Source organism: Lingula anatina, chromosome 3, assembly GCF_051362555.1.
Source record: "Lingula anatina isolate TDL-2025a chromosome 3, LinAna3.0, whole genome shotgun sequence".
In the NCBI taxonomy this organism is placed as follows: Eukaryota; Metazoa; Brachiopoda; class Lingulata; order Lingulida; family Lingulidae; genus Lingula; species Lingula anatina.
This window is the reverse complement of record NC_141769.1, coordinates 1119982-1132817: the sequence shown is the minus strand read 5'-3', so window position 1 is coordinate 1132817 and position 12836 is coordinate 1119982. Positions and strand designations below refer to the sequence as shown.

At 38.2% G+C, this 12836-nt stretch overlaps 1 protein-coding gene across 3 annotated transcripts in view; it reads left to right on the top strand.

Annotated features, from left to right (window-relative positions):
* Window positions 1-11922, top strand: part of LOC106179539 (cholecystokinin receptor) — a 44831-nt gene extending 32909 nt beyond the window's left edge. The window contains exons 3-7 of one of the 3 annotated variants that reach the window (XM_013563234.2): window positions 7032-7403; window positions 7838-8281; window positions 9348-9454; window positions 9915-9963; window positions 10416-11922. In XM_013563234.2, the coding sequence (XP_013418688.2) occupies window positions 7032-7403; window positions 7838-8281; window positions 9348-9454; window positions 9915-9932 (941 nt within the window). In that variant the 3' untranslated portion in view covers window positions 9933-9963; window positions 10416-11922. Of the gene's footprint in view, window positions 1-7031; window positions 7404-7837; window positions 8282-9347; window positions 9964-10415 lie in introns of all 3 variants that reach the window. The other 2 variants (XR_001240049.2, XM_013563233.2) reach the window with 2 other exon arrangements.
* The last annotated feature ends 914 nt before the right edge of the window (window positions 11923-12836 follow it).

The window sequence follows — 12836 nt, the reverse complement described above, 5'->3', positions numbered from 1 at the left end:
TCTGCTGCATAAAGCAAAAGACATATTGCGCAACAAATTTTCCATGCTTGTCTGCCCTTTGCGTGAATCAATATGAAAAATTTACTTTTGGGACAGCAGCCTCGGTTGCGCGCCCCAGGTTCGTGGCATATTGTCGATAGCTATGAAAACAAGGATTAATGAAACATTACGAGTGTTTTATTCAAGACTTGCATGTCTTTTTAATAAGGCGTAATGCTTATTGCACGTAATGTCTGATGAAATTACCAAAGACCTACGCTCTAAGGACAACAGGAAACAAACAGGGTATTAATGACATATAACAATGATAAATGACTGGATATCAGATGTAGTGAATTATTCAGCGAGCAGTTTATAGTTTTTATAGTACTAATAGAAACGCATATCTACTCGATTCCACTAAAGTAATTATTCAGTATTAGGGAAAAATAACAAGGTTTGTGAAGAAGTCAGTGTCACAGGTCATTTGTCATGTAAAATGTAGAGAATTGTAAGCATGACGGACTCTTCATGACATGCAAATATGAACAGTGTGGCTTTTTAACCGAAACATAAGCGACCATTTCATAATGATCAGCTGTCAGATTAGTATTTTAAGCTGTATAACCGCGTATGATTAAAACATTATTCAAGGCAGAATTTTAATTTTAATCATGTTTTCCAGTCAGTAATTATCTCCAAAAATACATTTTCAAATTTAATACTTAAAGATATGAATAAGAAAGTGCATAAAATGTTTATTTTCAAATGAAAAGGCGATACGAGTTAGATATGTTATATTATTATATTATTATTTATTATTATGCTTGTTATCAGTAAGTTATTAGAATGACCTTGACTATACGCACAAGAAACTAAAAAGGCTCCTTTGCCAATAAAGGCGTTGCGGGGGGTCTCAGAGAGTCACATGATATTGGGGTGATCTTCCAATTACATAGGCTAACTACTCAAAGTCAGATTATAATTCAATTAATAGTTTCTTTAAAAAAGTGTCAGAATTGCCATCCACGTTCGATTATGACATTAACCAATGATAAGCCCTTGTCAAATCAGGGAGGACGGCACCTTCAGCTCTGCTAACGTTCTTTTTATTCATCAAAGGTGAACTGCGCCGAGGTTTAAATACCATAATGCAGAGAAAAGATTTCCCAACGCTCCCTGGTAGTTTCAAGAATGGTAAAAGCAATTGGCAAATTAAAGATACAAGTTGCCCTCTGGGATTGTGCAGTTCAATTGTCGTTTATCGTAATTATACCCCTGTATGTCAGGGGACTTTTTAACTGTATAAAAGTACTCCCTCATTTGCATACAATGACTTAAAGAAAGTTGGTGATTTACGAGCGGGTAGCGCTGCAGAGATCATCGTAAACAACATAGTAGGAGAGGTCTAATGATTAACTGGCCATGCTTTGCTTAAATCAAACTCTAGCTACTGTTTATCGGTAAATGAAAACCGACTGATCAGAACGATTTAAATGAAAACATGATACTCTGTTCATGACGTTATCTTATAATGTAAACCTTCAATCTATCAGCCTCATTATAACATCGGGTTTATTCTTGTAAAAAAACTGATTTTTCCTCATACAAAATCAAATCAAGTATCATTAAATTTTACTGCTCAGATGTTGTTATATAGAATTAAGAGACAAATGGCTGCCAAGATATTTTCGTCCGCATCCAAATTTCCTTTCGAAAACTGCACTTTCAAAATAATTTTAGAAGACAGTAAATACTCTATGGGACAAACACACGCATATGCATTTATTTGATTTTTATTACTTAAGTATCTTTTTCTGTACTATAGGTCCATATTATGAAAATAAACAATCTTTTATCTTGAAAATTTGGAAGCATTTTACGGTGCAGTGCACGCTAATGTCTCACACTTGCTTGGTAATATATATGGTAATACATTCTTGATAATATTGTAAAACTAATTATAAGGCTCTGGGTGTGTATGTCCAGTGATTCCGTCCAGTGTGTTGGATGGCGTTTTTCGTGGGCTGCCGGGAGAGTATTTCACCCCTATATCCCTTACTTCTTCAATCCGACAGTTGAGCTTCAACTACCGGTGTGACAGAAATGGTAGTCTTAGGGATGGAATTCCGGGATCCTACAAGATTAGTACAGGTTAGGATTAGTCGGTGTGACAGGAATGGTTGTCCTGAGAGAGAGAGAGAGAGAAAGAGAGATGAAACATCATTGAATCTATCAAATTGTAAGGGACGCGGTGGCGCTCCTTAGCATGTCCCACGCCCCTAGGATGTCGCGGCGCCCGCGCCTAGAAAGATTTATGATAAGGTATTATTATAAGGAGACATTAAGGTAGATATAAATAGAACAGGTGGTGGGTAGAGAGAACAAGTTAGGTAGTGGGAATAAAGCTGTTTGGAAATCCACGACTCTTGTTGCTCACTTCTTCTCGATCTGTGAACCTAAAATCGAATCTTACAAAATGATGCCAACGGGTGTGGGGAACAACAAACAATTATTTACACGGGACACCAGCTGGAGATTTTTGTAGAATTCTTTCACACACTGTATCACATTTTGAGGAGGTCACGTACCCTCAAATGGACTTTGCCTAAATCTTATCAAATTTTACTCAGAATGCATTGTCACTTTTTTATTATATAAAAAGTAAGTCTTTACTATTTTCGTTGTGTTTACCATATATTTGTCACATTGCATTCATTATAACAGTGAAATGAAGTAAAAGCTGTTGTAAATCTTATCTGCAGGGCAAGCTGAAGTTGAAGCTCGGTAACCCCGGTTACGTCCTATCCTCCTGGGGTTACCGTCTCTCGATTGAATAAACTTGTCATTTGTCAATTCGTGCGGCTTTTTACAAAATTATTGACTCTAGCGCGTCTGATTTCTTTTGATTAATATCCCCTGCGTCCCGTGCTTAACTTTCAGTTTAAGAGAACATTTGTAAATGATGTAAATCGCATACACAATGCATTTATATTCATAACGCTCAGTTTATAATTGGACAATATGTTCTTGTACCTAATCATGCGCAACCGAGCGTTAGAACGTGAATGAAGATGAATAAAGTTATTTGAGGAACACAGAACAACCTAGCGCTGGCACAGACAAACTGCAAGACAAGGCAGTCTACGAAGCTATTTGCGTGTTAATGTGACTTCCACTAACCTATGGGGAGAACAATTTAACCGTGGTGATCCGAGGTGAATGCGTTAACAGCGTTAAGAATGCACTTGTGGTCTGTTAATCATATGAATGTGATTTAATACCAATGACAATCTGATACTTTCGTGACATATCACTTAGAGTTAAGCAGAGTAGTCACTTTCTTTTATTCCTATGATTTATAACGGTAATAAGTTATTGCCTGAGCTAGTGTTTACTTCGCCTTCTTCTGATTAATTGCTCCCAACAGGAATAGAAATCAAGCGTTTTCTCTGGCTTATGAAATGAAGGAATCATCAAAGATGATAGTTTAATTAAAATGAATAAAGTGAGCGTCCTAAAGTGGTCTTATAACTATCAATATAATGTCTCAGCTTCTGTGGTATCTAGGTCATTTTTCATTCTATTTACTTATTTTTTGTTGCAAAGATTCTTAAAGGTGTCCAGCAAACACGTGATGTTGGTACCACGTGGTTAATCCGTCGCTATGACGTCATAATGTGGTAGCAACGTGCTAGCCACGTGATCCGAACGTGACGTGTTTGCTGGGTGCACACGTGTGTGGGAGTAGGGAACATACTATATCACGATAACGAAGACTGGGGCAACGACCCTAACAACTGCTGGCCAAAAGCTTCCTGGGCAGATACAGTACTTTTAGGAAAAGGTCAAACACATTTTGCAACCAACCAGACAATCCTGGTAAGCAAGAAGGCCGAGCTGCTGTCCTTGTGGGATTTCTAACATCAAATAAAACGCTGGGATTTGACGTTTTCTTTAAGTTGACATGAAGTATTTTCCACATTTTTCTTATAATTGCTCTTCTGGGAACTCTGAAATGTACACCTTCTTTCTAAGACTTGTCGGATGGTTTGACCGGACGTGACTCAGAGACACTATTGCAAAACTTTGCTCTTGTAGCATTGACAAGTAGTAATCTGCGGGAAATTGAGATGAAATAGATTTGTAGTTTGGGTGTTGACTTTGCAGTTGTTAAAGTTCAGATTCTGTAAACAAAATCAGTATGTATGCAATCGACCCGTTATTATTGTGCACAAAAACGATATCTGTTATTTCATCCTTTGAATCAAAACTGTCCAATAATTCGATTTTTCAGATTGTCTTTGTAATCAAAGTTAAAGATATATAAGCTCGTATCGTTGGAAACTCATTCATGCAAATTAGAAACATTGCAATTTATAAATCTTTTGTGGCACGGATAAGAGAAAAAGATTGGTGGTCGAGGCCAAGTACGAGTTGGGAATGAAACCAAATGAAACGTCTCGATATGTATGAGATATGGAGCTGTGACGCATAATATGCATAATTGAAGTTGGGTCTGATCTCGTTTGATCACACACACACACAGAGAGAGAGAGAGAGAGAGAGATCGTTTTTTATGGTCGACAGACACATCTAGATTACAAATTCAAGTCCAATTAGAAAAGGAACTCCATAATTTAGAATCTTGATAGATGATAGCCGATTTGTGTCAGGGTCTAAAGTTTATCCCAACAGCTGAAAGGAATACCATACGCTCTGATCTACGGGATTGCGTGTTAAGCATGTAGTTCAAAACACACCCGCAGCTATGACATTCAAAACGAGGCTTTCGCGCGGTAATCTGCTCCACACCTAGACGCAAAACTTCATAGTAGGCTGAAATTGTGACTTGCAACGTCTATCAATATTCTACATTTATGTGTCAAAAATTTAAAAACAATATGTGGAACAGAGAGTTTGTAAAAATACCTGTTTAACCGTACTACACTTCCATTTGTTTTCATGTGATTATAGTTAGCTTGCTTAGCTGAACATTCCACGAAAAGGGAATGGGTTTTGCTAGGAATTGGCGCAAAGGAAATGATCAAAACTAAATCTGAAGGCAAGGTTCTACCGTTGAATACAAAACAGTTGTCAGTTTATTAGTCACAAAATCAAAAGACAGTTATGGGGCCAGACATTCTGTGGAAACCTTATAAAGTGAATGCTGAATAGGGGTGTTTACGCCATTTAGCCTTGATATCGTATTCATCACAGGCACGGCGAAGGCGTCGGACATTAAACTCAATATATTTCAATTAAGTCAATACTGATCCGAAACAATAATATTACACAAGAAATAATGGATCAAACTATGATTTCACTTAAACCTACGCATCAGTAAATCATAAAGTATCAATTAACGATGGACATTTTATAAGCATGCTTGATGGAAAATGGCTACCTGCAGTGGAGGCAGGAAAAGCTGCGCTTTGATCTGCGCTGTCTGCCATTTTATCTCGAAACAATAAATAAGTCATTAGTTGACAGCGCCGGATATTACACCGCGTATTTTGCATTCGGGAAACGTACTTGTATTAATACTTTATTGCGTTCTTTGCACTATTTGACCTGGCTTATTACTGCCATGGGGAGAAGGTATTAATACTTTCGCACTACTTTTAATTTCTATTGATCTCATTAGATAATGTTTAAGGGAAATTAGTCGTTGGTTATGCTGCTATTATGCAGGGCAGCACGATAAATATCATATATTACTTAATTTATCGAGCAGCGCCCGATTGTGTTATAAAAGTAAATTGAACAGAAAGAAATGACAGATGATAAAGTGAGAAAACGAGGTCTAGACGGATCAGAACGTGACGAACCCGGCCCACGTTCTCCATTTCCATGTTCTGCCTTGTCGAACCTGATTACGCGTAAAATCTAATCAGTAAAACAGTTTGCCGATTGTGCATATTATCCAAGACAGAGAGAGACGGAGACCATTCCTGTTTAGAAGAGGAAAGTGTAAATCAAACTAAGACACGAATTCGCTGGGCAGCTATTAGTAATGTAAATGGTGTATGATTTCATGGCGAGCAACAAGTGTTTTTTTTTTTTTTTTTCGTTTGTTTATTTGTGTTCCATTCTGATGATACTCCCTGACGTAATGAGGTCATAACGTTCTTAATTACTCAAAGTGGCCCGGCCCAGTTAAATGTACCGCCCGTTGTGGAATCGTACCTTAGATGGCTCATCTATAACATCACAATGACAACATCAGCAATGACAACCTTCAATGACAGCAGAACAGACTTAGTGATAACGCAGATGTATTCCAGTGATTTTTTCGTTTACCTTTTTCGGTACAAGTGCTTTTTATTTTTATTTCTACAAAGACTATAACTTACCAGGTACAATGTATATAGCGTATATACTGGTAGGCAACCCAGAGGAAGTGCATGTCAACATACAGAATATTAACCAGTCTTTTTTTAAAATTGACAACGTTAAACAATACTTGTAGAAAATAATAGATTAGAAAAAAAGGCATTTATTTGTGGTCCCATATTGTGTAAGTCTGCTCAGAACAGCCATAACGTGTTTGCTAGCTTGCTCCTCTGTTCGCACTAATGGAATACAATCAATTGCTTATCTGCTGTATCCAAAGCCGATAACCTTTTCGGAAACGATTGCGTTCCTCTTGGTAAAGCTTGTTTCAACGGCGCTCATATCGCCATCTTTACATAGCATTATAAACTATTATACTGCATATACTGGTTCATGTATATGTGAATGCATATTCAGACTGTTTCACAATGGTATGAATAAATTTATTTATACATATAAAAATGGATATGATGACGAGTCTATAATATTATATTAAAACATTATTTCCTTTAAATTCGAATTCCATATGTAATGAAATTTTGCGGTCACCCGTTTCCCGCCGCGAGATACCACTATTTGAAAAGGCTACGATTCTTGCTTTAAATAATGAAACTGTCGTTTTTTTAAATTATTTTCCAGCCAATCCGATATATGTAAATATGAATTTATATTACATGCGATGCAAAATTCATTTTCTCACGTTAATTGTTTTGTAGCGGTTTCCGCTGCCGTCAGCGTCTTCACGCTCGTTGCCATCTCTCTGGAACGCTATTGCGCGATCTGCCGACCGCTTCACTCACGGAGCTGGCAGACGCTGTCTCACTCTTACAAGACCATAGCGGCCGTCTGGAGCACGGCCCTCGTGATCATGATCCCTATCGCCGTGGTCCACAAGTACTGGACGCTGCCCAATGGGAACCACAAGTGTGACGAGGACTGGGGAGAATTGGTCGACCTGAGAAGGGCATACACGGTGTTCCTGGACGTGGTGCTGCTGGTGCTGCCCCTAGAGGTGATGTTGGTGGCGTACGGACTGATCGCTAGGACGCTGTGGATTGGGATTAAGATGGAGATGCAGGGACAACAAGGTAATGAACAGTTTACTCATGTTTACAGCAAAGTAAACATCTGTTTCAGGCCTCCCTGACCGGACTTAAAAACCCGATCTTACTCACCAAGTATGAAAAATGCGTTTTGATACAGTTAGAAGGCTAACTGTTAGAAGGCTAACTGGATCTGGTTACGAAGAAATAGAAATTGAAAACAATATTTAAGTGAGAGCATTTTTTGCTAACATATCGATGCCTGGTGTCACGATTTAGAGGTAGCCTAATAATATAAGCCACGACATTTTATACAACAGCATTCTTTCATTCTTTTTAAAGCGTTTTTAAAGCGTAAAGTTAAAACTTTAAAATTGTTTCTGTATCTAAATTGTTACATGTACGATTAAAACCAAGAAAATTATGGTAAATTAGAGAATAACTAGAAAACTGTTTCCTTTTTCTGTTTTATTCTCCAGAACTTCGCCAGCTCGGCAGTAACCGTGACGTCATAGACGACGAGGTGACGACTAACGGCAACACGTGTTCCCATAAACGCATGGATTTCGAGCATTCGGCAGTGCGACGGAGTAACGCCGAGAAAAGCCTCGCTGCGAAAAAAAGGGTGATACGAATGCTGTTCGTGATTGTCCTCGAGTTCTTCATCTGCTGGACACCTCTGTACGCCCTCTATACCTGGGTTGACTTCGACAAGGCCTCCGCCCGCAAGCACCTGACGGCAGTGTGCTGGTCGCTGATACAGCTGCTTTCCTATGTGTCTGCTTGCTGTAACCCTATAACGTACTGTTTCATGAACAAAAAATTCAGACACAGCTTCCTGGCTGCTTTCCGTTGTATCCGGCCAAAACTTCCGCCCCAGATGAAGCGCGGGAGAGATAGTGACTTCGGGTCCCCAGCGACAGGTAGGTACACGGCTATGGACTTCAGCCCCTCCACACACATATATATTAACATATACACACACGTACAAACGCTGAAATACAACGTCCACACATGAGCACACTTGCTCGAATGCGTCTTCACACACACAAACACACACACACAAACAATCAGACACAACTTAAAATTTATGGAGAAAAGTTATGATAAAGATTGAATATAATTCAAAATTGATGATTATTGATTTACATGTTATTAGAAGTGCGTTCTAACATGCATCTTATTTAAGAATATTTAAAAGCACCTAAAATGTTAACAACGTAAAACTTCACTCTTTTGATTTATTTATTTATTTATTTTTGTGCTTTAAGATTTTAAAGAAAACTACCATTTCAAGCTAAATTTCATTGTTAAAATTGCAATTTTAATGTTAAAAAGATTTTTCGGCAAATCCAACTTATGTGCTTCAGTAGGCTCTAGAAAACAAGAAAACTGTGAAATCAACCAGTTTAGATTTATTTTATTACGCTGCTTATTAGAAGGAGAATGTTCACAACGCTTTGAAAAAAGAACCGCCTCTCTAGTTAGCAAAAACTAGTAATCGTTGTTAGATAGCTTTTGGTTGTAGTTGTTTTATTGGCTTCTATAGCTGAAGGCTCGTTTACACACAGTTTTAATTGAGACCGATGTGAATCCAAGAGCACAAATTCGGGACGAAATCATCAGACAAATTGCTCCATTAGCACAATACAGTGGGTTTATATTTGCCAACACTTTTATTGTCTAATGTAACAGTGTTGGGTGGGTAGATGTGTATAAGGCCCATTCAGATTAGGGGAACAACTAATCCAAGGGTCAAATATTGCATCCCACTACAAAGCTTGCCGTCTAATCCGCTAGTAGACACAGAATAGTGGGGAAGTATTCAAGTTGGTCTAGGCCATATTTGACTCTCGGACTAGTTAGTCCCCTATTCTGAATGGGCCTAGGTGATTCAAGCTTCAAATCCTAAACATCTGAGTGTGAAGAGAGCTGCAGGATAGTCGATGTTGTAGTTAATCACTTAACATTGCATCTTCTGTGTTTCAGGACGTTCCTCATTCACGTGGAGTTTCAGAAGCACGGAGATGAGCCGAGTGTCAGAACGCCGTGCTAGTAACAAAGCAGCGTTGTTGGCCAATGCTGGCGAACGGAAGGTGTCTAGTACCAGCAGTACTCAAGCATGCTAAACCCTGCCCTTCACACCGAATTCCCTTGATACTACCCAACCCCCTTAAGTCTCCTCTTGCCACTATCCTACTCCTATTTCCAGACCCCCTCAGCTTTCTACTAGTTTTACTAGATAAAATATTTTCACAGCGTGTTTAGATTTTTAGTTTAGCTTGCATTAATTAAAGTGTCACTCCTCAGTTACATTATTCTACTTTTTCGGGAAAAATCGACAGGAAGTTTGAAAATTTGGGGCTTTTTGTCTAGTTTGCGTCATTACTAGTAGAAAGCTCTGTAGGCTAGAACCCTACACCTTACGTTCATTAATTCCATGGCTAGTTTTTGTATCCTGTAGGTTTTTTCAACCGCTGCTTAATTAGTTGGCAACCGGATTGATATAGTTTTAAAAACACTTATGATCTTAACTCACATGCTTTCTTTTACCAGAGCGCAGAGGCCACGTGACCTCGGTTCGACGTCATCAACACCGCTTTCGGTAACGTCATCCTTGCACGCTTTTTCTTTACCAGTATATTTCTTTACTGTATTATTACATCATATATTTTTATGTGACGTCACATGATGTACATTTTTCCTGAATGTCTTGTATGCTTATTGTATTGTTTTTACATAACTTGGTGTCTATTCTATCGTGATTCCATTTATTTAAGTTGCACGCTTGCTGTACTTTAAAAAATGTATTAAAACCTGTTGTCGAAGAATACCCTCTTCAATTAAGAAAGTTATATGATGTATGGTCTTCTGATACATTAATGACACAAATATGTTGCTTAATGCGAGTGAAATCTAGGAACAGTATTCTATATCACTGCCCCACTATGACATCACTGCCCAACTATGACAGCCTAGTTTACAGTAATAACGTTTGCAATGTTGTTTGTGCGAAGAATGTGTCGTAACCCTAATGTGCCCTTCCTCCTATTTCAGAGTGCCTTACGATCCTTACGGGGTCACCCTTCCGACACTGCACTGCTCTCACCCTCACAGTGAACGAATACGACTAGAACCTATTAGACATAAATGCAGCACTGATTTTGTGGCGACACGTCATCCTGATCAACATGCATGACGTCACAGTCACTCGTATGTTACGCCATTACTTTAGAAATGCATGACGTGACAATAAACTTGAAAATAACCTTACGACGTGGTGATAATTCATTATCCTGATCCACCTGTGTGACGTAATGACCTGACCCTTACGTCAGTGATTGGCGTAGTGACGCAACATTATTGAAATCTACACGCATGACGTCATCCTGTAACAGTACATATTTCCCGGCGTGGTGTCCCGTGTGCCTTTGTTTCCGAGTGCTCCATCCTTACGACATAGCTTTCTATATTTATGTATTGACTTTGAAAAATACTAGTATGTATCACAAACAGTTGCAGCCAAGGATAAAGAAGCAACGAGAAACATTGAATTTTTAGAGAGAAATGCCAAATGACCTTGAATGACACCAAAGAACCAACAACTAAGCAGGTGACAGAGAGAGTCCCATAGAATAGACTGTTCTGGGTGTATCTACTGCCTACCTCGTCGCCGCTAGGGGGCACATATTTTTCTTGAGTTCTCCTTTTAGGAAAGGAGGTACAGCACGTTTGACTGTACACCATGCTCCCTCCCAGCCTCCCGAGGGCAGTCCGAGAATAAACAGCGCCTACAAACGGTGTATTTTGTTACAAAATGTTTCTGTAATTTTGTGCTAAATATATTAAGATACTGAAGTGCTATGTGTAAAGCTAATGAGAGTAAAAAAGTTTACAGGCGATAGATTGTCATTACAGAATGAGTTTTCTATTAAGAATTTAGATAATTGAAAAACTGCTGTTTGATACTTAGCGACCAAATACATCCCACCTGTAAAATAAACACACGATAGCGGCTACTCCAGTCATCCTTGCGATGTACTGCGAGTTTTTTTATTTTTATTTTTAATTTACTATTTTTTGTTAACAAAAAAGGCATTCACTACACTAAGAAAAAGTCACAGAAACGGCGAAAATATACATTGTAATACCGAGTCCATTAGTAAAGATAACTAACCTGTACCCAGACAATGCAAAATCATGGTGATAATTAATTTCGTAATTGGACGCTAGTTTGCAGACGCCAAACTAATGCCAAATTGTGGTTTGTGATGAACCTTGAGACAGAAAAGGTGAACTGCGTACGATGTGTAATTGAAGAAGGAAATGAGGCTGTTGATCAGTCTGACTGCTGATTTAGTTGATTATCTGGTCAGGGTGATAAGTGAGTGCAAATTGGAAATTGATAAATAACGTGGTGTAAAATAATAACGCTCTTCCCTGCTATACGAACTTATTACTTTCCGTTCCTTTTGATGGTGGAGTTGAAAGACAACATTGTGGATTCAGATAACAACCATTGCCAGAATGCTTATATGGAAATAAATATTGTCGCACGAACGAATCTTTTTTATCTTTTCACCAACAAGCATGTTAAGACATATCAATAAAATATACCCATTTATATTAAAAAACGTATCATTTCCTTCAGATCGTAGTTTAAAACGAGAATTACATACAGTCATGATTCTAAACATGGTAGACCAAATAAGTTATTTTGCAGATTAATTTAAAAAAAAAAAAAAAAAATATATATATATATATATATATATATATATATATATATATATATATATATATATATATTAAAAGGCGTTTGATAAAACCATCTCCAATGTATTCAGTTCTATATCTGTCCCTACGTACTCCATATGTTACACATACCAGGCCGAGCTGACAGTTGAGCGGACTCAAATGTGCGCTGCTGCAGGATTATATTATAAACGGATCGTCACCACCCCAGCACAAGGCCACAGCAGAGGGACGGCACGATGCTGAAGTGACTGCAGTTATATAAATATGTACGGATGGTGACGTCAGATACAGCTCTCTCCGGCACCAGGGTCGGAATCTGGGTATTTTAAAAGGATGGCCAGGGCAGATGCATTACATTTCCTCCACTTGCCTTTCGATAAAGTTTAGAAAATGTGTCACATTTATATTCATTTTTTCGTCTGCATGTGTGATGTCCGCGATGCTGTCTATTCATTCTTATTGCAACCTTTGAAATTTTAAAAGTTTAATGAAACGAATGACAAACGCGCTTTGGTTAAACTCATATTGGGAATTTCAATTTAAAGGTGTATTTTAATACAGCATCAGTGGAGCGTGGATTCTCAGTAACGCATTTAAACCACTTCTGCTAGTTATTATGACTCAAATAAAGTCGGCATGCCAAAAGATAAACCGATTTAATCACTCGATCAGCCACAAACTGTAAACTGTGACTGCTGCATATTTTTTTCCTAAAGAAATTCA